General features: G+C 42.6%; 1 protein-coding gene across 1 annotated transcript; it reads right to left on the bottom strand.

The window, feature by feature from the left end:
* Positions 1–497: 497 nt before the first annotated feature.
* On the bottom strand, positions 498–27,025 carry LOC129818233 (V-type proton ATPase subunit B-like). Its single transcript, XM_055873976.1, has 4 exons — positions 26,930–27,025; positions 4,381–4,463; positions 1,749–2,178; positions 498–1,673 (listed from the first exon to the last, which is right to left on the bottom strand). Exons 3-4 carry the CDS (start codon positions 1,840–1,842, stop codon positions 1,543–1,545), a joined length of 225 nt encoding a protein of 74 aa, XP_055729951.1. The 5' UTR covers positions 1,843–2,178; positions 4,381–4,463; positions 26,930–27,025; the 3' UTR covers positions 498–1,542.
* Positions 27,026–27,166: the final 141 nt, after the last annotated feature.

The raw sequence follows: 27,166 nt of genomic DNA, 5'->3' as shown, positions 1-27,166 counted from the left end.
TCTGCACACACATCTCCTCTCGCTCCCCCTTCTCTCCTCGCTACCTTCCTAAATATCAACATTAACCCCTATCCTATCTGTTCTCAGTGGGATTGAAGATCAAACCAGCTTGTTTCTCAGCACGTGTTCAGTAGAGTGCAGTTGTCACGACTTGCAGACAGTCTACCTGTTAGGTGTAGACGTGCCAATTGAAGAGAGAAGAGGTTCATCACATCCGTTATTACACAGACCAACAGCACTACCCTGTGGCCTTATACTGCACTGCATCTTCTTTCCTGTCACAGAGGATTGTGCCTGTAACTGTGTGGCGAGTATTTTCTATTGGGGTATGCGTAAATGGATAGAGAATGTGTGTTTTTTTGTCAGGCAATCATCTCCATTGCATTGTCCATCATCCGTCAATGTAAGACTTCCATTGAAAAAACATTGGCTCAATTATTTTCAGACACAAAATATCTGTATGGCATAAAGAGCCAGGAACCACAGTAGATGGCAAGCAGCGTATTTTCCTTTACTGTACAGACACATTCCAAAAAGCTGAGCTGTCATGTGTGCATTTAGACCGAAACTACACTAAACAACCATACTGAAATGGAGACATATACCAAAATATATTCCAAAGAATATCGAGAAACAAACAGAAATATATCCATCTGCTCTAGAAGTCTTCACTGTAAATAACAAGACATCGTCATTACTAAACCACAGTGTGCATGTTGAAGGAGCAGCTACAATATCACACACAATATAGAGAAATATATAGATGGCACATATAGTTAAATAGGCAGGAATAACAATAGGCATCTGTTAAGTTGCGTGTCTGGTTTTAGTTCATATACGAAAGTAAGTTTAAGCATTTGGATTGACACTGCAAAAACAGCACTGATCTCTTCAAAACATACCAGCAGCAACAACACACAGGCAACATTCTGGTCATAACAAAAGACCATTGAAAATGTCAAAAACATCACTGAGTGAAACGTGCTGTTCGGCGTAATCTCATCTGTCATACACATGCATCATCACTGCATCATCACTGATCTACAGTGCATCTACATATCGTCTTAAATACACACCACACCATCCCTCTGACTTCTGACACGCCATTCACCGACCATCAATTCATCCATCCATCCATCCATCCAGTACATCCATCCATCCAGTACATCCAACGGCTAGGGCCAGGAGGTTTTCCTAACCATGTGATCTGACCAGGGAAACCTCCAGGTCCTAGTACCAGGCTACTTGGCTCTGCTGGTCAGAGAGAATCTCTCTGGCTTAGAAACTAAGATCTCCATCATGTGCTTATCCTACTTCTCTGGTTCATACAGGCTTAATGGTTAGGGCAAGATGTTGTCTGTGTGTGTGCAGAAACATAGCATAGTGTAGTCTGCTGGAGTGACAGTATCGGTACTAGTCATTACGATACAGACAGTACAGAAATGTCAATGTTAGAACAGATACACCCATATATAGAGAGAGAGAGAAGAGGGAAGGGCTTGAGTGGTGTGTAAGTCACTGTGCCTCTCTATGTTGTCATCATTACTTCAAGCGGGGGTAGAACTCTGCCAGGGTGCTCTGAGGGATTCTCTTCAGCATGTCTTTGGGGAAGATTCTCATCAGCTGCCAGCTGATGTCCAGCGACTCAAACACAGTCCTGTTCTCATAGGCTCCTAGAACAGAGAGTGAATGAGATGTTATAAACACACACACACAGCCCCACCCACCGCCCCTATACACCAGTGTACCCTGGGCGATGAAGTTCTTCTCAAACTGCTGTAGGAACTCCAGGTAGAGCAGATCATCAGGCGTGAGAGCCTCCTCTCCCACCACAGCCTTCATCGCCTGCACGTCCTTACCTATAGCATAACACGCAAACTATATATACAAACACACATACACGATCACAGATTTTACTAGCAGAAGTGCTGAACGTTGTTTAGCAGTGAGTGTGTGTGTGTGTGTGCGTGCGTGCGTGCGTGCGTGCGTGCGTGCGTGCGTGCGTGCGGGTGTGCATGTGTGCATGTGTGCATGTGTGTGTGCGTGTGTGCGTGTGTGTGTGTGTGTGTATGCCAGCTGGTTGGAGACATCCGAGTGGTCTATGCGTTTCATCCCTTCTACGATAGCTGACTTCAACAGACGAGAGAGAGACGGCAGAACGTTGATGGGAGGATAGATCTAGAGAGAGGAAATATTCTGTGCCATCATGAACAGCAGATTACGGCACTTTCTCAGTGAATACAATATCCTGAGCAAAAGTCAAATTGGATTCCTACCAAATTATCGAACATAAGATCACATTTATATCCTACACACCCTAATATTCTGATTAATATCTAAAAAATAGCCACCAAATGTTATAATAATTTTAAAACAAGTGACCCCCAATCCAACCATTACCAAGCCCTTAACTGCCAAGAGGTGACCATAGAGAGAGTCCCGTCAGCCAGCCAACAAAGCCTAAGGACAGCACTCAGAAAATCTGGCCCAACCAAATGATCACAAAATAGAAATCAAAATATATCACCTATTGGAAAGAAATCACAAAAAATCGAAGTACTCTAACTTCAATACTATTTGTCTCTAAACAGACAGTACATGGTGGCAGACTGACCACTGTAACTGATTGGAAAATGAGGAAAGCACTATGTACAAACTCAGTGAACACAACCTAGCCATAGAGAATGGTCATCACAGGCAAACCTGGCTGACCAGAGAGGACAGGCTGTGTTCATTCTGCCCCCAGGAAGAGATACAGACAGAGCTGCATTTTCTGTCAAACTGTGACAGATATTCTGACATAAGAAATACATTCTTCCCACAAATTAAAAAACAATACGAAGAATTAGACAACCTAAATGATGAAGACAAACTTAAATAAATAACTTTTTAAGTTTTTTTATTTCATATTTAAAACATACAATCTATTTGCACTGAATCCACAAAACATCTACATCACATCTGTCATTTAACAGACTCCCATCCAGAGAGACCCACAGAAGCAACCAGGGTCAACGCCCTGCTCAAGAGCACGTCGACAGATCTCATACAAGGTAAAAAATGGGGACCTGATCAGCCACCGGCCCAAGCTACCAACCCCCAGGCCACTAGCCCTCCAAGATCCCCTCCACAGTTCCCCCAAGAGCTGCTCCTCAACCATCTGAGATCCCCCCCCCCCCCACACACACACACACACACCAACAACCATAAAAATGAACAAAAGAGAAAAAAGACAAAGACAAAGGAAAACCGAAAACAACAAAGCAAAAAAACAAAAGACATCAAGGACAACAAAAAGCATAACAGCAAGGCCAACTGTATCTGTTTGAGTGCATGTATGACACTATTTACATGTGAGTATATGTGTGTGTCCGTGTATTTGCTCGTGTGTGCATTTGAATGAGAGTGTGTGTATATGCATGTGTACAAACACCTGCGCAGCATCAGCCTCGTGCAAACAGGTATTAGCTGTAACAACACTGCTCCTCAGTGTCATTCAAACTTACTTTTTCTTTTGACTTAATTTTACTTTTATCTTTGACCGTCATTCTAACCCCCACCCAGCAACTCCACTCCCACTTGTCTCCAATTCCACATCCCAACCCTCAGCTTCCCTCAGCCCATCCCATTTATCTCTGTTGGCCACCTTCTTCGGATTTCTATGCACCATATATCTTTCAACTATGCTGTGATTTTAAACATACAATTTGAATCATCTATCTAATCGAATAGATTCCACAGATTGCAAGTTGAAGACAAATACTTTTACTAAGAGTATTAGTATATTAGTAATTGACTGACCCGGTCACTCCAGATCTCCCAACAATACTATTTCTAAGGTCAATTTCAGATTAATGTTATGCATTTTCAGCCATTCCTGAACCTGAGACCAGAAACAGGCAACCTGAGGGCAATACCAGAACAAATGGTCTAATGATTCTGTATCCTCACAACAAAATATGCAGAGCTGCGATGATTGTATGCTCTAAATATTCAACATTTTGTTGGTGGCAAGAATTCTGTACAATAATTTTAACTGAAAAGCACGAAGTCTTGAATCTTGAGTCGTTTTATATATCAACGCATACACCCTGTACCATGGAATTGGTACATCAAAAATCTCATCCCAACTAATAAACAATTTAGAGAAAAAACTAAATGCTGTGTTTTAGCAGCCACATTTGTGGCCTGTCACAACCTGAGAAACAGCCATTGAGAAGTATAGCTTTATTATTCATATTTGCCTATTCTTTATTACAGTCTGAACATCACTTGAGAGAATCGATTTGCCAGACACGTTCAGCTAGTATCCTTTCAATACCCAGAGGAGCTGTTGAAGGTAACACAATCATACTTCTGTGTGTGTCTCTGTGGTGTTACCTGTCTGTTATGCAGCTGTCTGTTCACGTAGATCTGTCCCTCGGTGATGTATCCTGTCAGGTTAGGGATGGGGTGAATGATGTCTGAGAAAGACCACGAGAGAGAGAGAGAGAGAGAAACATTGTCCATAATTGAGCAGTCAGGTAAGCAATGCATCTGGTTCTTTGGTTCTATAGTGTTGAATCTGTGTGCACCATGTTTGGGCATAGTGCGTATAGGGATCTGGGTGATAAACATACCATGTTTTTTGCATAGTGCGTATAGGGATCTGGGTGATAAACATACCATGTTTGGGCATAGTGAGTATAGGGATCTGGGTGATAAACATACCATGTTTGGGCATAGTGAGTATAGGGATCTGGGTGATAAACATACCATGTTTGGGCATAGTGAGTATAGGGATCTGGGTGATAAACATACCATGTTTGGGCATAGTGAGTATAGGGATCTGGGTGATAAACATACCATGTTTGGGCATAGTGAGTATAGGGATCTGGGTGATAAACATACCATGTTTGGGCATAGTGAATATAAGGATCTGGGTGATAAGGGGTGGCAGGTAGCCAAGCGGTTAGAGTGTTGGGCCAGTAAGCGAAAGGTTGCTAGATCGAGTCCCTGAGCTGACAAGGTAAAAATCTGTCAGTCTGCCCTTGGACAAGGCAGTTAACCCACTGTTCCTAGGCTGTCACTGTAAATAAGAATTTGTTCTTAACTGACTTGCCTGGTTAAATAATTTTTTTTTTTTAAAGATAAACATACCATGTTTGGGCATAGTAAGCATAGGGATCTGGGTGATAGACATACCATCATTGGGAACAGGGAGTATAGGGATCTGGCATTGTCTTACTCAACCGATCGTCTTGTAGGACGAGGAGGTTATTATTATTATTATTACTTGACCTGCGCAGAGCCAAGATGGCGTCGCTGTGAGGGAGTGTTTTCTCGCTTGTCAAAGCAACATTGAGGGTTTTTCTTTTCACCTTTATTTAACCAGGTAGGCTAGTTGAGAACAAGTTCTCATTTGCAACTGCGACCTGGCCAAGATAAAGCATAGCAGTGTGAACAGACAACAACACAGAGTTACACATGGAGTAAACAATAAACAAGTCAATAACATAGTAGAAAAAAAGAGAATCTATATACAATGTGTGCAAAAGGCATGAGGAGGTAGGCAATAAATCGAATAATTACAATTTAGCAGATTAACACTGGAGTGATAAATCATCAGATGATCATGTGCAAGTAGAGATACTGGTGTGCAAAATAGCAGAAAAGTAAAAAAATAAAAGCAGCATGGGGGGTGAGGTAGGTAAATTGGGTGGGCCATATACCGATGGACTATGTACAGCTGCAGCGATCGGTTAGCTGCTCGGATAGCAGATGTTTAAAGTTGTTGAGGGAGATAAAATTCTCCAACTTCAGAGATTTTTTGCAATTCGTTCCAGTCGCAGGCAGCAGAGAACTGGAAGGAAAGGCGTCCAAATTAGGTTTTGCCTTTAGGGATGATCAGTGAGATACACCTGCTGGAGCGCGTGCTACCTGTGAGTGTAGCCATCGTGACCAGTGAACTGAGATAAGGCGGCACTTTACCTAGCATAGCCTTGTAGATGACCTGGAGCCAGTGGGTCTGACGACGAACATGTAGCGAGGGCCAGCCGACTAGGGCATACAGGTCGCAGGGGTGGGTCGTATAAGGTGCTTTAGTAACAAAACGGATGGCACTGTGATAAACTGCATCCAGTTTGCTGAGTAGAGTATTGGAAGCTATTTTTAGTAGATGACATCGCCGAAGTCGAGGATCGGTAGGATAGTCAGTTTTACTAGGGTAAGTTTGGCGGCGTGAGTGAAGGAGGCTTTGTTGCGAAATAGAAAGCCGACTATAGATTTGATTTTGGATTGGAGATGTTTGATATGAGTCTGGAAGGAGAGTTTGCAGTCTAGCCAGACACTAGGTACTTATAGATGTCCACATATTCTAGGTCGGAACCGTCCAGGGTGGTGATGCTAGTCGGGCGTGCGGGTGCAGGCAGCGAATGGTTGAAAAGCATGCATTTGGTTTTACTAGCGTTTAAGAGCAGTTGGAGGCCACAGAAGGAGTGTTGTATGGCATTGAAGCTCGTTTGGAGGTTAGATAGCACAGTGTCCAAGGAAGGGCCAGAAGTATACAGAATGGTGTCGTCTGCGTAGAGGTGGATCAGGGAATCGCCCGCAGCAAGAGCAACATCATTGATATATACAGAGAAAAGAGTCGGCCCGAGAATTGAACCCTGTGGTACCCCCATAGAGACTGCCAGAGGACCGTACAACATGCCCTCCGATTTGATACACTGAACTCTGTCTGCAAAGTAGTTGGTGAACCAGGCAAGGCAGTCATTAGAAAAACGAGGCTATTGAGTCTGCAGATAAGAATATGGTGATTGACAGAGTCGAAAGCCTTGGCCAGGTCGATGAAGACGGCTGCACAGTAATGTCTTTTATCGATGGCGGTTATGATATCGTTTAGTACCTTGAGTGTGGCTGAGGTGCACCCGTGACCGGCTCGGAAACCGGATTGCACAGCGGAGAAGGTACGGTGGGATTCGAGATGGTCAGTGATCTGTTTGTTGACTTGGCTTTCGAAGACCTTAGATAGGCAGGGCAGGATGGATATAGATCTGTAACAGTTTGGGTCCAGGGTGTCTCCCCCTTTGAAGAGGGGGATGACCGCGGCAGCTTTCCAATCCTTGGGGATCTCAGATGATACAAAGGAGAGGTTGAACAGGCTGGTAATAGGGGGTGCGACAATGGCGGCGGACAGTTTCAGAAATAGGGGGTCCAGATTGTCAAGCCCAGCTGATTTGTATGGGTCCAGGTTTTCCAGCTCTTTCAGAACATCTGCTATCTGGATATGGGTAAAGGAGAAGCTGGGGAGGCTTGGGCGAGTAACAGCGGGGGAGGGGGGGGGGGGGGTCGGGGCTGTTGGCCAAGGTTGGAGTCGCCAGGAGGAAGGCATGGCCAGCCATTGAGAAATGCTTGTTGAAGTTTTCGATTATCACGGATTTATCGGTGGTGACCGTGTTACCTAGCCTCAGTGCAGTGGGCAGCTGGGAGGAGGTGCTCTTGTTCTCCATGGACTTTACAGTATCCCAGAACTTTTTGGAGTTAGAGCTACAGGATGCAAATTTCTGCTTGAAAAAGCTGGCCTTTGCTTTCCTGACTGACTGCGTGTATTGGTTCCTGACTTCCCTGAACAGTTGCATATCGCGGGGGCTCTTCGATGCTATTGCAGTTCGCCACAGGATGTTTTTGTGCTGGTCGAGGGCAGTCAGGTCTGGAGTGAACCAAGGGCTATATCTGTTCTTAGTTCTGCATTTTTTGAACGGAGCATGCTTGTCTAATATGGTGAGGAAGTAACTTTTAAAGAATGACCAGGCATCCTCAACTGACGGGATGAGGTCAATATCCTTCCAGGGTACCCGGGCCAGGTCGATTAGAAAGTCCTGCTCGCAGAAGTGTTTTAGGGAGCGTTTGACAGTGATGAGGGGTGGTCGTTTGACCGCGGACCCGTAGCGGATACAGGCAATGAGGCAGTGATCGCTGAGATCTTGATTGAAGACAGTAGAGGTGTATTTGGAGGGCAAGTTGGTCAGGATAATGTCTATTAGGGTGCCCATGTTTACGGATTTAGGGTTGTACCTGGGGGGTTACTTGATGATTTGTGTGAGATTGAGGGCATCAAGCTTAGATTGTAGGACTGCCGGGGTGTTAAGCATATCCCAGTTTAGGTCACCTAACAGAACAAACTCTGAAGCTAGATGGGGAGCGATCAATTCACAGATGGTGTCCAGGGCACAGCTGGGAGCTGAGGAGGGTCGGTAGCAGGCGGCAACAGTGAGAGACTTATTTCTGGAGAGATTAATTTTTAAAATTAGAAGTTCGAACTGTTTGGGCATAGACCTGGAAAGTATGACAGAACTTTGCAGGCTATCTCTGCAGTAGATTGCAACTCCTCCCCATTTGGCAGTTCTATCTTGACGGAAAGTGTTATAGTTGGGTATAGAAATCTTAGAATTTTTGGTGGCCTTCCTAAGCCAGGATTCAGACACGGCAAGGACATCAGGGTTGGCAGAGTGTGCTAAAGCGGTGAGTAAGACTAACTTAGGGAGGAGACTTCTGATGTTGACATGCATGAGGCCAAGACTTTTTCGATCACAGAAATCAACAAATGAGGGTGCCTGGGGACATGCAGGGCCTGGGTTTACCTCCACATCACCAGAGGAACAGAGGAGTAGTAGGATGAGGGTGCGGCTAAAGGCTATCAAAACTGGTCGCCTAGAGCGTTGGGGACAAGGAATAAAAGGAGCAGATTTATGGGCGTGGTAGAATAGATTCTGGGCATAATGTGCAGACAGAGGTATGGTGGGGCACGGGTACAGCGGAGGCAAGCCCAGGCACTGGGTGATAATATGAGAGGTTGTATCTCTGGACATGCTGGTCTCAATGGATGAGGTCACCGCATGTGTGGGAGGTGGGACAAAGGAGGTATCAGAGGTACGGAGAGTGGAACTACGGGGTCCATTGCTAACCAAAACAATGATAACTAGCCTGAACAGTATACAAGGCATATTGATATTTGAGCGAGACATACAGTAAGGCATAAAGTGATTGCAGGTCTTGATTGGGAGAGCTAGCTAAAACAACAGGTGAGATAACAGCAGCTAGTCAGCTAACACAGCAACAGCAGGTAAAAATGGCGACGACTAGGCAGAGAGGGTCGGATTAACTACACACAGAGCCTGAGTTAAAACACAGAGCCGACAGATAAAACACAAATAAACAGAATGGAGTACCGTGAATTAATGGACAGTCCGGCAGGCATCAGCTATGTAGCCAAGTGATCATAGTGTCCAGGGGGCAGCCGTAGATGAAGCACACTAAGCTAGCACGCGGCATTTAAAGTTAGTAGCCCGGGGGGTGGTCTAGTCAGACGGAGGGGGTCTGCTCAGACGGAGGCCGGTTGAGGGCACAGCGGATGGGGTATTCGTCTGCAGACCAGACGTGGTCATGTCGACAGAGAATCCAAGCCGGATGGCGATGGCGAAAGAGAGGTTGTGATTGTAGAATTGTGTTTGCTAACTGGTGCTAGCTTCGTGGCAGTGGCGCTAGCTGCGCTAGCTGAGCTAGCTGCAAGCTAGCTGTGAGGATCAGAAGTAGTGGCTCAGGGATTACGGCAGGAATCCGGCGTTGTTGTCGATTGACAGTCCGATGCTGGTAAATTGGTGAGTAATATCCAGGTTAATAACGGGGCTGGTGTCTGTGCAGAAGGTAAAAGCTGCTAGCAGCGGCTAAAAATGGCTAAATAGCTTGTAGCTGATTAGCTGGTTAGCTACTGGGGGTTCTTGAATGTGTTCCAAAGTTAAAAAATAATAGCGATTCCGTATCACATTGGGTGAGGTAGGTTACCGGAAGGTATAATCGAATTAATAATTGAAAAGAGATAGATTTTTTTTTTTTTTATATATATATACAAGAAATACGAAAAATACAAACGTACACGAGAGGACTAAACAAACACGTCTACACTGCTACGCCATCTTGGAACCATGATGACTGCCATCTTGGAACCATGATGACTGTTAACCACCAGGGTTAGGTGGTTAACAGTCTAATATTCGCTATCAATGTTGAAAGAAACTAACTATAACTTGTTTTAGTAACATAGGGCAAGTTTAGAGATAGTTTTTGTCAAGTTGAATGGAAAGAACACGACAGAAAGACAACAGTAGACGGAATATCCAAGCCTCACAGAGGACGGCAGGCATGCTAGCTAGCTACGACGAGAGCCAGAGCTGTATGGATACACCAGATGACGCAAGCTCAAGCAAGAGAAAGAACAAGACAGACCAGGATGAAATCCTTGCAACCTCTTTACCTCAGACTCCTATTAAAAACCACCAGTGAAAAAAGTGAAAGAGAACATTTCCATGTCCGAACTTTTCTCTGCAATCCAGTACCTGTCTACTAAACAACAACATTCTCCAAAGTGTCCATCATAGAGCGGGCTACCGACGAAACATCATAGAAGATCGATAATTTGTCAGAGACTGTGAGTCATCTTCACAAAATTGTGAGCGAGAACAAGGAAAAGATAACGTTCCTAGAGAATGAGCTGAAGAAACTGCAATCCCCAAATAATGACCTGTGTGAGAATATAGGTGAATTTCAAAGGTACTCTGAAAATCCAAGGTGTAAAAGAGGTAGAGGGAGAGGACATTAGGGCAGCAGTCATAAAAAATCCTGGGAAATGTGACTATGTGCATCAAAGACAAGCTAAGTGACGTGATCGACGTGGTACATCAACTTGGGAAACGAAAATATGATGGACCCCCTCGCAAAGTCATCCTGCGCTTCACTATGCGCCATTACAGGGACATCATCTGGAAAATGGCCAGGGGGAACAAGTTTCTGGATGGGAAGAAGCTTCGCATCAAAGAGGCTCTGATACCACAGGATCAGACTGCCAGGGAGAAACTGTGGCCGCTTATACAGAAGGCATGACAAGAGGGAAAGAAGGCTGGGTTCAAGGGCCCACACGCGTTTATCGAAGGAAGAATGATTACTGGGTAACTCTGTTGACATGAACCATACTGGAACTGTGAGTACTGCCAAGAGTTGTTACGGCTTTCATATTCCTCCTCCTCGGACGAGGAGAGGCGAGAAGGATCGGACCAATACGCGGAGTGGTTAGTGTCCATAATTTATTAGTATCGAACTGAACACTATATGAAGCAAGATAACAAATAGAAAATCAAACCGACAAACAGTCCCGTGTGGCACAACGACTACACGGAAGACAAACACCCACAAAACACACGTGAAACCCAGGCTGCCTAAGTATGATTCTCAATCAGGGACAACGATTGACAGATTTCTCTGATTGAGAATCATACCCGGCCGAACACAAACATCCCAACATAGAAAATCAAACATAGACAAACCCACCCAACTCACGCCCTGACCAACTAAATAAATACAAGAAAAAGGAAAACAGGTCAGGAATGTGACATAACCCCCCCCTTAAGGTGCGAACTCCAGGCGCACCAACATACACTCTAGGGGAGGGTCTGGGTGGGCGTCTGTCCACGGTGGCGGCTCTGGCGCTGGTCGTGGTCCCCACCCCACCATAGTCAAACCCTGCTTCCGTGGCCTCCTCCCAATGGCCACCCTCCATGTCAATCACACTATACCAAAGGGCAGCACCGGACTGAGGGGCAGCTCCGGACTGAGGGGCAGCTCCGGACTGAGGGGCAGCTCCGGACTGAGGGGCAGTTCCGGACTGAGGGGCAGCACCGGACTGAGAGGCAGCACCGGACTGAGGGGCGAATCCTGGCTGGCTGGCTCCGGCGGATCCCGGCTGGCTGGCTCCGGCGGATCCCGGCCGGACGGCTCCGGCGGATCCCGGCCGGACGGCTCCGGGCGGATCCCGGCCGGACGGCTCTGGCGGATCCTGGCCGGACGGCTGAGGACAGACGGGCAGCGCTGGGCAGGCAGACAGTTCAGACAGCGCTGGGCAGGCAGACAGTTCAGACAGCGCTGGGAAGGCAGACAGTTCAGACAGCGCTGGTAAGGCAGGCAGTTCAGACAGCGCTGGGAAGGCAGGCAGTTCAGACAGCGCTGGGAAGGCAGGCAGTTCAGACAGCGCTGGGAAGGCAAGCAGTTCAGACAGCGCTGGGAAGGCAGGCAGTTCAGACAGCGCTGGGAAGGCAGGCAGTTCAGACTCAGGCTGTGCTGGAGAGGAGGAAGGCTCTGACAGCGCTGGACAGGTGGGAGCAGCTGGAGAGAGAACCCGGAGAGACAGCCTGGTGCGGGGGGCTGCCACCGGAGGACTGGTACGTGGAGGTGGCACCGGGTATACCGGACCGTGAAGGAGGACACGGCTCTTGAGCACCGAGCCTCCCCAACCCTACCAGGTTGAATGGTCCCCGTAGCCCTGCCAGTGCGGCGAGGTGGAATAGCCCGCACTGGGCTATGCTGGCGAACCGGGGACACCATCTGTAAGGCTGGTGCCATGTACGCCGGCCCGAGGAGACGTACTGGAGGCCAGATATGTTGGGCCGGCTTCATGGCACCCGGCTCGATGCCCAACCTAGCCCTACCAGTGCGGCGAGGTGGAATAGCCCGCACTGGGCTAAGCACGCGTACTGGGGACACCGTGCGCTTTACCGCATAACACAGTGTCTGACCAGTACGACGCCCTCTCACTCCACGGTAAGCACGGGGAGTTGGCTCAGGTATCCTACCCGGCTTTGCCACACTCCGCGTGTGCCCCCCCCCCCCCCCTCCCGATACATTTTTGGGTCTGACTCTCGGGCTCCCAACCGCGTCGCCGCACTGCCTCCTCATACCAGCGCCTCTCTGCCTTTGCTGCCTCCAACTCCACCTTGGGACGGCGATATTCTCCTGGCTGAACCCAGGGTCCTTTGCCGTCCAGGATCTCCTCCCAAGTCCACGAGTCCTGTATCCTCTGTTGCTGCTGTCGCTGCCCTTTACCACTCCGCTTGATCCTTTGGTGGTGGGTGTTTCTGTTACAGCTTTCATATTCCTCCTCCTCGGACGAGGAGAGGCGAGAAGGATCGGACCAATATGCGGAGTGGTTAGTGTCCATAATTTATTAGCATCGAACTAAACACTATATGAAGCAAGATAACAAATAGAAAATCAAACCGACAAACAGTCCTGTGTGGCACAACGACTACACGGAAGACAACCACCCACAAAACACACGTGAAACCCAGGCTGCCTAAGTATGATTCTCAATCAGGGAGAACGATTGACAGCTGTCTCTGATTGAGAATCATACCCGGCCGAACACAAACATCCCAACATAGAAAATCAAACATAGACAAACCCACCCAACTCACGCCCTGACCAACTAAATAAATACAAGAAAAAGGAAAACAGGTCAGGAACGTGACAAGAGTACATTTAATGTACTGCCACAAGTACATTTACAGTTCAAACTACAACTTATGAACCCTTGCCAACTAAAAAAAGGACAAAAATAGATTTTTTATACCGATAACCACCGCTACCTTAGCTGAGCGTAGTTACCGTCGGAGTAACCCCCTCAAGGTTGTTTTATTGTTCACATTACTACTTCTGTTATCTAGTTTGTGTACTTTCTTTTTTTAATGCAGGAATTAATTTTCAACTCACTCCATATTGTTAGTCTGAATGCTAGGGGTTTGAGAGATCTTACAAAAAGGAAAGCCTTATTTTTATATTGTAAACGCAGATGTTGTCCTTCTTCAGGAAACTCATTTGTGTTAAAGTTATTTGAAATTTTGGAAATCACAATGGGGAAAAATGGCCTATTTCAGTCATGGATCAAACCATTCTGCTGGTGTTTTGACACTTATTCACAAGTTTAAAGGCGACATCATAGAATCCACATCTTCACAGGATGGGAGATGGGTCATAGTAACTGTTTAACTTGACAATGCTATTTTCATCATTTGTAATGTATATGGACATAACTCACATGCTCCAAATAAGACCCTTCTTACCCAACTTACCAGAAAATTACAGGATTTATGCAACAAACACTCAGAGGCTTTTCTAATTATTGCAGTGTATTTTAATGAAACACCTGATGAATCTGTTGATCGTTTTCCTCCTAGAACGAGTCAAATCCCTCAAAATAGCAATATCATCACTTCATTACGCATGGATCTCTCCGTTGATGATGCCTGGCGTTATTTCAATCCGGATGCAAAGGGTTATACCTTGACCAACAAAACTATGCCACATACATCTATAATAGATTTATTCCTAATTTCCCCCCTTCTGTTACAATTTGTTATAGATGTAGATCATCAGTTGGCTCCCTTTCTTGATCATTGTAACGTCTGCTTCCAACTCACACTCTCAATCAAACACCCTGAACGCAGCTCACTTTCCAGCCCACTTTCCAGCTCACACTCTCAAACACGTAGATCCCGTGAACGCAGCTCAATCTCCAGATCTCAATCACCTGAATTCTGATCCCCTGTTCACACACCTGAATGTCATTATCACACACTATTTAGTTCAGTTCTTTGCACCCCGTTATTGTGAGGTATTGTTTGTTTTGTGACACACTTCTATTCAGAGCTCTGTTTTTCCCATAATTTAATCCTTTCGTGTATGATAGTTTTTGCCTGCCTCACTAACGACACCTTTTGCCTATTCCCTGTCTGTACTTTAGCCTATCAGATTTCCTGTTATCAAGCCATTGCCTGATTTCCCGGATGACGTAACTAGCCTTTTCCCTGCCTGTACTGTTGCCTTTTAGGACCCCCTGTGTATGACCTTCTGCCGGCCCCTGGACCCAGCTACCTGCCTTCTTCTGTAGTCCATCTCTGGCGCAGGCGCAGGCATTCCTCTAGCAACCCACCTCGACAACATCCGGTGAAATTGCAGAGCGCCAAATTCAAAATACAGAAATAGTCATAATAAACATTCATAAAAAATACAAGCGTTATACATCGGCTTAAAGATTAACTTCTTGTTAATCTAGCCGCCTTGTCAGATTTCAAAAAGGCTTTACGGCGAAAGCATACCATGTGATTATCTGAGGACAGCGCCCCGCTTACAAAAGCATACAAACATTTTACAACCAAGTAAAGGAATTACAAATGTCAGAAATAGCGATAAAATGTATCACTTACCTTTGAAGATCTTCATATGGTTGCAGTCACAAGAGTCCCAGCTACACAATAAATGTTCGTTTTGTTTGATAAAGTCCCTCTTTATATCCCAAAAACTCTGTTTTGTTGGCACGTTTTGTTCAGTAATCCATGGGCTCAAAGGTGGTCAAAACATGCAGGCGAATACATCATAATAGTACCGGTAAAGTTTGTCGAAACATGTCAAACGATGTTTATAATTGATCCTCGGGTTGTCAATTGTCTAAATAATCGATAATATTTAAACCAGACAATAGCGTATTCAATAGAAAGGAAAAACAACGAAGGGCAGGCACTCGGTCACGCGCACAAACCAGCTCTGCATGATTCTACAATCCACTGACAGAAAGGTCTCAGTCTTCTTAATTGTTCAAAAAACAAGCCTGAAACAATGTCTAAAGACTGACATCTAGTGGAAGCCATAGGAACTGCAATCTGGGTACTAACCCATTAGATACTCTATAGGCATTCAATTGAAAAGTACCCACATCTAAAACATCCCACTTCCTGGATGGATTTTCCTCAGGTTTTCACCTGCCATATCAGTTCTGTTATACTCACATACATTATTTTAACAGTTTTGGAAACGTTAGAGTGTGTTCTATCCAAATCTACCAATTATATGCATATCCTACTTCTGGGCCGGAGTAACAGGCAGTTTACTTTGGGCACGCTTCTCATCCAGATGTCGAAATACTACCCCCAAGCCATAAGAAGTTGTAACAATAAACACCTTCTGCGCCCTGCGCTTGAAACCAGCTCTCTGTCTCCCATCGTGTTCATTATAATCATCACTTGATTTCCCTGAATTTACAAGCCACTAAAAAAATCTAAAAGGTACTCGAGGATATTGGAAATTAAACAACACACTTCTTAAAGATCCTATTCTCATTGGAAACATCAAATTGTTAGCCAAATATATTTTTGCAAGAAAAGACTTGTGTCATGGAAGTAGATCAGAATTTAAAAAAATATAAAGTCAGAGTTGTAGCCATTAAATGTGCCAAAGCGGGGATGCACTTAAAGAACCTTAGAGTAAAAGAGTTGATGAGCAAGCTTGACAGTTTTCTAAAGAAATATAATTATCTCAAGAAGTCTCTATTTAAATCTTTACAACTAGAATTAGAACAGTTCTACATGGCTCTGGGAAAGGGTGCCTTTGTCAGATCAAGAGCAAAATGGATTGAAGAGTGGAAAAGAAACATTAGTTACTTTTTTGCACTTGAAAAGAGAAACTACAAAAGAAAATCTATAACTGCACTCAAATGTAATGTGTTATGCAAAGACCCCATTACAATATCAACATTTGTCAATTCTGTAAAGCCTTTGACACAATTGAACATCAATTTTTCTTTGGGTCACTAAAACTCAAACAACTCACAATTTCAGGAAGATGGTTGTGAAAGCTACATTCACCACATTCAGAATTATGTCCCTGTAACTGAGGATGATTTCCACTCAGTTTGCCGATTCACCTGTGTCAACTGAAGAAGTTAGAGAGGCTCTGAATTGAATGAAAAAAGGGAAATCACCTGGCCCTGATAGCCTGTCAGTTGAATTCTATAGACAGTTTTGGGAGTTACTATCAAGGCACAAGGCGAGACCCAGATGCAGACACAGGAGGCAGATGGTTGGAGTCTTACAATGTTTATTAATCCAAAGGGGTAGTCAAGAGAATGGTCGTGGACAGGCAAAAAGGTCAAAACCAGATCAGAGTCCAGGAGGTACAGAGTGGCAGACAGGCTCATGTTCAATGCAGGCAGAATGGTCAGGCAGGTGGGTACAAAATCCAGAAAAAGACAAGTGTCAAAACCGGAGGACTAGAAAAAAAAGAATGCAAAAAGCAGGAGAACGGTAAAAACGCTGGTTGACTTGGAAACATACAAGTCGAACTGACACAGAGAGACAGGAAACACAGGTCTAAATACACTGGGGAAAATTGGCGAAACCTGGAGGGGGTGGAGACAATCACAAGGACAGGTGAAACAGATCAGGGTGTGACAGTAACTAGAAGACCCGATTTTGAATATGTTTCAAGATTGCATTGAAAATGGGGAAATGGTCTCCACTATGAAACAGGGCCATATTTCAATGATTCCGAAGCCCAATAAAGACCCTTCTCTCAATGTTGATTACAAATTTATTGCTCTGGTTTATGCCAAAAGATTAAAGAAAGCAATAGATACCATTATAAATGAACTCAAACAGGATTTATGAAGGGCTGTAACATAAACTCTAACATTCGTTTAGTCTTGGACCTTCTAGATTATTCAGATGCAATTGACTCAGATGCGGTCGTCTTATTTTTGGACTTCTGTAAAGCATTTGACATAATTGAACATGAATTTCTCTTTAGGCCACTTAACTAACGAGTCACCCTCCCGGATCCGGGATCCTCCTCATCAAAAAAGCTGACTAGCATAGCCTAGCGTAACGCGACAGGGATATCATATAATATAATTTCATGAAATCACAAGTTCAATACAGCAAATGAAAGATAAACATCTTGTGAACCCAGCCATCATTTCCGATTTTTAAAATGTTTTACAGCGAAAACACAATATATATTTATATTAGCTCACCACAATAGCCAAACACACAATGCCATGTTTTCACCATGTTTCCACCGCAAAGGTAGCTTTCACAAAACCCACAAATAGAGATAAAATGAATCACTAACCTTTGAAAAGCTTCATCAGATGACAGTCTTATAACATCATGTTATCCTTTTCTCAATAGGGGGTGCTGTTGGCACTTTGTAATAATTTCGTTCCCAAATTAAACTGCCTCGTACTCAATTCTTGCTCGTACAATATGCATATTGTTATTACTATTGGATAGAAAACCCTCTCTAGTTTCTAAACCCGTTTTGAATTATATCTGTGAGTAAAACAGAACTGGAGTTAGAGCAATTTTCCTATGAGGAAGTGAGAATGCTGAAATCTGCCTGTTGTTCTGAGGTCCCTTTATAAATTTGCCTGTCTTCTATTGGTTGAGATGCACTGCATACGCCTTCCCCTGGATGTCAGCGAATAGTGAGAATTGAAATGGTGTTGCTAGGCAGATCTGAGAGCTTATAAATGGGCTGGCAACGTGGGGTCCGTCCTTTCTTCTCTTCACCATGACGCAAAAAGGACCTCTGGATGTCGTTCTAGAAAGCTCCCGTTATAGCCCTTAGATATATCCGGCTCTGTTTTTATTCGATATAGGTGTTAAAGACATCATAATGTTGTTATTTTAAACCGAGTTATATCAGTTTATATCAGTATATTGCGATTTTCAGATATTTATTAGTGCTGCGTTTTAGTGAGTTGGACACGTCTTTGCCACATGGCTAATGTTTACTGCTAATTCCAACGTTGAAGACGACAATCTACAACCGAGCAACGATTATTTTGGAAACAAGACAACTTGCCCAAGATTCTGGTGGGAGTTCATCAAAAAGTAAGAACTATTTATGATGTTAATTCGTTGTTCTGTTGAAAAATGTTAAACTCATATTCCGCCATTAATCTCGGTGCGGTCTCGCTTTAACGCACGCTGTATGTCGTAGTAACGTTAATTTTAAAAATCTAACACAGCGATTGCATTAAGAACTAATGTATCTTTCATTTGCTGTCCAACCTGTATTTTTTAGTCAAGTTTATGATTAGTTATTGATTAGATTAGGTGCCTCTCCCAAGATTTCTCCTGACATATTGTTGGCAGCTTGGCTACTTTTCTCATTGTATAACCACGATTTGTGCCGCTAAATATGCACATTTTCGAACAAACTCTATATGTATTGTAACAAACTCTATATGTATTATAGGTTAGTGAAAAAATGTATATCTTTTGCTGGTTAATTCGTTATCGCTATTGTTGGCCTGAATCAATGCTGTTGTGTGGTTGGCTATTGTAGTAAGCTAATATAATGCTATATTGTGTTTTCGCTGTAAAACACTTAAAAAATCTGAAATATTGTCTAGATTCACAAGATCTTTGTCATTCATTTGCTGTACGCTGTGTATTTTTCAGAAATGTTTTATGATGAGTATTTAGGTAATACACGATGGTCTCTGTAGTTATTCTAGTTGCTTTGGGGAGAGTTGTGATGGTGGCTGCAATGGTAAACTATGATTTATACCTGAAATATGCACATTTTTCTAACAAAACATATGCTATACAATAAATATGTTATCAGACTGTCATCTGATTAAGTTGTTTCTTGGTTAGTGGCTATTTATATCTTTATTTGGTCAAAATTGTGATAGCTACCTATGCAGGAAAAAAATGGTGGGGAAAAAAAGTTGTGTCTTTTGCTATCGTGGTTAGCTAATAGATTTACATATTGTGTCTTCCCTGTAAAACATTTTAAAAATCAGAAATGATGGCTGGATTCACAAGATGTGTATCTTTCATCTGGTGTCTTGGACTTGTGATTTAATGATATTTAGATGCTAGTATTTACTTGTGACGCTATGCTAGGCTATGCTAGTCAGCTTTTTGACTGATGGGGGTGCTCCCGGATCCGGGATTGTGATGAAGTAGAAGTTATACAATACATTTATGTTTTGTTCGAAAATGTGCATATTTAGAGCTACAAATCGTAGTTTTACATTGCAGCCAACATCACAAATAGAACCAAAACAGCCAGAATAATTACAGAGAGCAACGTGAAATACAATAATACTCATCATAAAACATTTATGAAAAATACATGTTGTACAGCAAATGAAAGATAAACATCTTGTGAATCCAGCCAATATTTCCGATTTTTTAAGTGTTTTACAGCGAAAACATAATATATATTTATATAGGCTCACCACAATAGCTAAACACACAACACCATTTATTCACCGTAAAGATAACTTTCACAAAACCCACAAATAGAGATAAAATTAATCACTAACCTTTGAACAACTTCATCAGATGACAGTCTTATAACATCATGTTATACAATACATTTATGTTTTGTTCGAAAATGTGCATGCTTAGAGATACAAATCCTGGTTTTACATTGTGAATACGTTGCTATGATCCACCAAATGGTCCGGAGAAATTTTGGACAGTCACGTACTCTAACCAAAAAACTCATCATAAACTAAATCATACTCATCATACTAAAAAATGTGTTGTGCAGCAAATGAAAGATACACTGGTTCTTAATGCAACCGCTGTGTTAGAATTTAAAAAAGAACTTTAGTACAACATATAGCATGCAATATTGTGAGACAGCGCTCACCAATTCTCCGCCTTGTTGGAGCCAACACAAACCACAAAAATACAAAATAACATCATAAATATTCTCTTACTTTTGATGATCATCCATCAGAATGTTGTGCAAGGAGTCCTAGTTCCAGAATAAATCGTTGTTTTGTTTTAGAATGTCCATTTCTTCTGTCGAATTAGCAACTTTGGCTAGCCATGTGGAGGGCACATGTCCAAGAAATCTTTGCGCCTGGAACGAAAAATTCCAAAATTCCCAATAAATGTTGAATAAACTGGTCAAACTCGGTTGAAAATCCTACTTTATGATATTTTTCTCATATGTATCCAATAAAATCAGAGCCGGAGCATTTCGACGTGTATACCTAACGCTTTTCAGAAGACAATGTGAGGTTCCCTGGTGCGAAGTTGAATACTGACAAAAGAGCGGACCTGTCCCTCCAAAAGCTCTCATTCGGTCTCACATCAAGCTAGACACCCCATTCAACATTCTACTGCCTGTTGACATCTAGCGGAAGGCGTATGAAGTGCATACAGATCCATAAATATAAGCCAGTTGAATAGGCAGGCCCTGACACAGAGCCCCATTTTCAGAATTTTCACTTCCTGTTTGGAAGTTGGCTGCCAAATGAGTTCTGTTTTACTCACAGATATAATTCAAACAGTTTTAGTAACTTCAGAGTGTTTTCTATCCAATAGTAATAATAATATGCATATTGTATGATCCAGAACAGAGTATGAGGCCGTTTAATTTGGGCACGATTTTTTCCCAAAGTGAAAACAGCGCCCCCTATTAAGAAGAAGTTAAACTTTTTGGTTTTGGTGAAAATGTTATCAGTCAATTGCATGTTTTAAAAATATATAAATAGTTATGGGTTACTAAACCTTAATACATCCAAAAGATTCAGTATCAATAGAAGTGTATGACAGGGATGCCCAATTTCGCCATTTTTATAAATTTTGGTTGTGGAACTTCTATCTCTAGATATTCTGAATAATGCATATCTGCATGGCTTAACCATTTGAACAAATAAATCAAAATTTCCCAAACTGGCTGATACTACTCTTTTTTAAGAGACAAAGACCAGGTCGCCCATGCCCTTAATGCTATCACAGCATTCTCTATTGCATCAGGATTAAAACTGAATGTTTCAAAATGTCACGCCCTGACCTTAGAGAGCCTTTTTATTTCTCTATTTGGTTAGGTCAGGGTGTGATTTGGGTGGGCATTCTAGGTTGTCTACAGTGGGGCAAAAAAGTATTTAGTCAGCCACCAATTGTGCAAGTTCTCCCACTTAAAAAGATGAGAGAGGCCTGTAATTTTCATCACTTCAACTATGACAGACAAAATGAGGAACAAAAATCCAGAAAATCACATTGTTGGAGGACAAAGAATGCTGAGTTGCATCCAAAGAACACCATACCTACTGTGAAGCATGGGGGTGGAAACATCATGCGTTGGGGCTGTTTCTCTGCAAAGGGACCAGGACGACTGATTCGTGTAAAGGAAAGAATGAATGGGGCCATGTATCGTGAGATTTTGAGTGAAAACCTCCTTCCATCAGCAAGGGCATTGAAGATGAAACGTGGCTGGGTCTTTCAGCATGACAATGATCCCAAACACACCGCCCGGGCAACGAAGGAGTGGCTTCGTAAGAAGCATTTAAAGGTCCTGGAGTGGCCTAGCCAGTCTCCAGATCTCAACCCCATAGAAAATCTTTGGAGGGAGTTGAAAGTCCGTGTTGCCCAGCAACAGCCCCAAAACATCACTGCTCTAGAGGAGATCTGCATGGAGGAATGGGCCAAAATACCAGCAACAGTGTGTGAAAACCTTGTGAAGATTTACAGAAAACGTTTGACCTCTGTCATTGCCAACAAAGGGTATATAACAAAGTATTGAGATAAACTTTTGTTATTGACCAAATACTTATTTTCCACCATAATTTGCAAATAAATTTATAAAAAATCCTACCATGTGATTTTCTGGATTTTTTTTTCTCATTTTGTCTGTCATAGTTGAAATGTACCTATGATGACAATTACAGGCCTCTCTCGTCTTTTTAAGTGGGAGAACTTGCACAATTGGTGGCTGACTAAATACTTTTTTGCCCCACTGTATTTCTTTGTTGGCCGGGTATGGTTCCCAATCAGAGGAAGCTGTCTATCGTTGTCTCTGATTGGGGACCATACTTAGGCAGCCCTTTTTCCCACATTCAGTTGTGGGATCTTGTCTTTGTTTAGTTGCTGTTTAGCGCTACAGAGCTTTACGTTCGTTTGTATTTTGTTTGTTTTTTTGGTGTCATTTTAAATAAAAGTAAAATGTACACCTACCACGCTGCACCTTGGTCTTCATCTTTCAACGAGCATAACAGAAGATCCCACCACAAACGGACCAAGCAGCGTGGTCAGGAGGAGAGGACACGACGGAAACCCGAGAGGCAGCTGTCTATCGTTGTCTCTGATTGGGGACCATACTGAGGCAGCCCTTTATCCCACCTTCAGTTGTGGGATCTTGTGTTTGTTTAGTTGCTGTTTAGCGCTACAGAGCTTTACGTTCGTTTGTATTTTTATTTTTTTGTGTGTAATTTTAAATAAAAGTCAAATGTAAACCTACCACACTGCACCTTGGTCTTCATCTTTCAACGAGCATCACACTAAATGTGAAATCTTATGTATATATGACTCTGATGATAAAGAAATAGAAGATATTTGTGTAAAGGACTGTGTTAAATATTTAGGAATACATCTGTCAAAAAACCACTTAGTCAGACAACATGAATTTCTCTCCTAAAATTTAGAAAAACAAACTATTTTTAATAATTGGCTACAAAGGGATCTTTCTACACTTGGGAGAGTACTTCTGTCCAAGATAGAGGGACTGTCTCGCTTTGTGTACCCCTCATTATCTTTATTTGTAAATCCCTCTAAATGTAAAGAGATCAACAAGACCTTTCTTGAATTCATCTGGAAAAATAAGTCTCACAAACTAAAGAAGTTAGTCCTCTGTAATAAAAAAGCTGAAGTTCTGGAAGTGTTGGGTTTTGTAACGGCTTTCTTCCTCCTCTTCATCCGAAGAGGAGGAGCAGGGATTTGACCAAAACGCAGCGTTTGAATATGACATAATGAATTTATTTAACAAGACGAAGACGAAACGACATACACTTGATAAACTACAAAACAACAAACGACGTAGACGCACCTGAACATAAGAACTTACACATAACGAAGAACGCATGAAACAGGAACAGACTACATAAACCGAAAAAGAACAAACAAACCGACAACAGTCCCGTGTGGCGCAACGACATACACAGACACAGGAGACAACCACCCACAACCAACAATGTGAAACAACCTACCTTAATATGACTCTCAATTCGAGGAAACGCCAAACACCTGCCTCTAATTGAGAGCCACACCAGGCAACCCTTAAACAAACATAGAAACAGAAAACATAGACTGCCCACCCAAACTCACATCCTGACCAACTACCACATAAAAAACTAACAGAAACAGGTCAGGAACGTGACAGGTTTTCTTGACATAAATAACACTTTCCAGATCAACTGGTTGAAAAGATGTTTGATCAATACTGAATCGATATGGTATTTCATTCCAAATAATGTGTTTAATAAATTGGGAGGTCTTCGTTTTTTACTGAAATGTAATTATATTCCTGAAAGATTACCCGCTAAATTGGCTAGGTTTCACCAACAAGCTTTAATTGCCAGGAAAATATGTTTCCTGCACAATTTTTCCCCACTTAAGCTATTTTGTGGAATAATTCAGACATAACTATAAGGAATAAGTCATTGTTCTACCTCAGCTGGCATGAGAGGAATATTGACTTTGTTCCTGATGTTTTTGACAACAGGGGTAATATTCTTACATGTGAACAATTTGTAGCATTGAAAGAGTTTCCAATACCTTTCAGAGGGTTGATTTATGTGATCTAAGCCATTCCCAGTGGTTTAACTACACTAATGAAAACTCATCTTAGCTTTGGTAATGATCACAAAGCTTATCCAGAACTCAGTTTGGAAGGCGTGGGCTTACTTGAGAAAGAAGAGTTCTCCATTCACGGAACTAATTTACGCCTAGAGGAATATTTTTCTGGAACATGCTAATTGTCTGTAAAAACCTTGGTTAAGGCTTTACAAATATTGTATACCAAACAAATTTAAGGAAGTGCACTTTAAAATTCTACATAAGATATATCCATTGTCCAAATTCGTGGCTATTGATGAGATCTGCGTTTTCTGTGGAAAAAGGTGATAATCTGACTCACTTGTTCTTTGAATGTAAATTTGTGTCTGAATTTTGGGAAAACCTTGCAGAATACTTATTTACCATTATGAACACTACCCATGTTTTTGACATGAAGGATATAATATGTTACTATTGCAATGATAACAAGACCATTGAAATGATTGTGATTTTTTTTATTCTTCTTGCCAAATACTTTATACACAAACAAAAATTCCAGAATTGTATAGCAAAATTACACATATGATTGAATGTTATTATCTTGTTAAGACATTATGCCTAGTGAATAACAACAAGAATAACATCTTCCTGAATAATTCTGAGATTTTTTCAGAGTGAACACAATTCCACTAGAATTGTTACTTATTATAATTTTTTATTATTTTATTGTATGTTTTTAGTATTTTTTGTTCATATCTGTGTTTTGTTTTGTTAGACATGTTTGATGTAACATTGTAAGTTGTTGATTTTTGTATTATAAATAAAAAATAAAAAATAAAATATATTTTTTAAATCTTGTAGGAATATTCCCGAGCATCCGCCAATCAACAATGAAAACATAGTTCCTACTTTTTGGTATCACTGAGCTCTCGCATTAAAAAAAAAAAGTAACCTTTATTTAACTAGGCAAATCAGTTAAGAAAAAATTATCATTTACAATGACGGCCTACCAAAAGGCCTCCTGCGGGGACGCGGGGTTAAAACATATATATATTTTCTAGGACACACGTTCCGCTAGCGGAACCCCTCGACAACATTCCGCTGAAAAGGCAGCGCGGGAAATTCAAAAATATTTTTTTGAATTATGTAACTTTCACACATTAACAAGTCCAATACAGCAAATGAAAGATAAACATCTTGTTAATCTACCCATCGTGCCTGATTTAAAAAAATGCTTTACAGCGAAAACACAACATATGATTATGTTAGATCACCGCCAAGTCTAAAAAATATACACCCATTTTCCCAGCCAAAGATACGAGTCACAAAAAGCTGAAATATAGATAAAATGAATCACTAACCTTTGATAATCTTCATCAGACGATACTCATAGGACATCATGTTACACAATACATTTATGTTTTGTTCGATAATGTGCATATTTATATCCAAAAATCTCAGTTTACGTTGGCGCCATGTTCAGAAATGCCTCCAAAAATTGCAGAAATTGCAGAGAGCCACATCAAATAACAGAAATACTCATCATAAACTTTGATGAAAGATAAATGTTTTACATAGAATTAAAGATACACTTGTTCTTAATGCAACCGTTGTGTCAGATTTCAAAAAAACTTTACGGAAAAAGCAAACCATGCAATAATACGAAATTACATTATAAATATTCCCTTACCTTTGATGATCTTCATCAGAATGCACTCCCAGGAATCCTAGTTCCACAATAAATTGTTGTTTTGTTCGATAATGTCCATTATTTATGTCCAAGTAGCTACTTTTGTTTGCGCGTTTGGTAAACAAATCCAAAGTCACGAAGCACGTTCACTAAAAGCAGATGAAATGTCAAAAAGTTCCGTAACAGTCAGTAGAAACATGTCAAACGATGTATTTAATCAATCTGTAGGATGTTTTTATCATTAATCTTCAATAATGTTCCACCCAGAGAATTCCTTTGTCTTCAGAAATGCGATAGAACAGAGCTCGCTCTCACATGAACGCGCATGATCAGCGCATGTTCAGCTCATGATAGACCTTACTCAATCCCCTCTCCTTCAGCCCCACTTCACAGTAGAAGCATCAGACAAGGTTCTAAAGACTGTTGACATCTAGTGGAAGCCGTATAAAGTGCAAAATGACCCATATCCCACTGTGTATTCAATAGGCGATGAGTTGAAAACCTACAAACCTCAAATTTCCCACTTCCTGGTTGGATTATTTTCTCAGGTTTTTGGAGCGCAGGCATAGGACGAACAGCACCCTCCCAGCGCCCCGGAGACACAGTATGCAGAGCCGGCGCAGGATACCCTGGGCCGAAACGGCGCACCGGAGACCAAACACGCTGAGCTGGCACAGTCCGCCCTGGCTGGATGCCCACTCTCGCATGGCACTTGCGGGGGGCTGGCCTACAGCGCTCCGGGCTATGAGCGCGCACTGGCGACACCGTGCGCTTCACCGCATAACACGGTGCCTGACCAGTACCACGCTGCTTCCGGTAAGCACAGGGAGTTGGCTCAGGTCTATTGCCTGACTCCGCCAATCTCCCCGTGTGCCTCCCCCCCAAAAAAATAATTGGGGGCTGCCTCTCGTGCCTGCTGCGCTGCCTTGCCTCATATCACCACCTCTCAGCTAAAGCTGCCTCCAGCTCTTTTTTCGGGCCGCGATATATTCCCCAACCTGTCTCCAGGGTCCCTTACCGTCCAATTTCTCCTCCCAAGTCCAGGAGGCCTGAACCCTCTGCTCCTCGTTGCCACGCTGCTTGGTCCGTTGGTGGTGGGTAGTTCTGTAACGTTCGTTGTCTGAAGATGAGGAATCATTGGACCAAAACACAGCGTGGTAAGTGTTCATGTTAATTTATTAAAACAGAACACTAAACAAAATAACACAGAGAATGAAACGAAACAGTCCTGTCTGGTACAGACACAAAGACAGAA

Source organism: Salvelinus fontinalis, chromosome 21, assembly GCF_029448725.1.
Source record: "Salvelinus fontinalis isolate EN_2023a chromosome 21, ASM2944872v1, whole genome shotgun sequence".
Classification (NCBI taxonomy): Eukaryota; Metazoa; Chordata; class Actinopteri; order Salmoniformes; family Salmonidae; genus Salvelinus; species Salvelinus fontinalis.
Note: the sequence above shows the minus strand (reverse complement) of the source record. Positions and strands in the feature narration are given on the sequence as shown.

Coding starts and splice junctions, on each gene's coding strand:
- LOC129818233 (XM_055873976.1), bottom strand. CDS start 1,842: ATGAAGGCTGTGGTGGGAGAGGAGGCTCTCACGCCTGATGATCTGCTC. Junction 1,674..1,748: donor GAAGAACTTCATCGCCCAGG/GTACACTGGTGT, acceptor TCTCTGTTCTAG/GAGCCTATGAGAACAGGACT.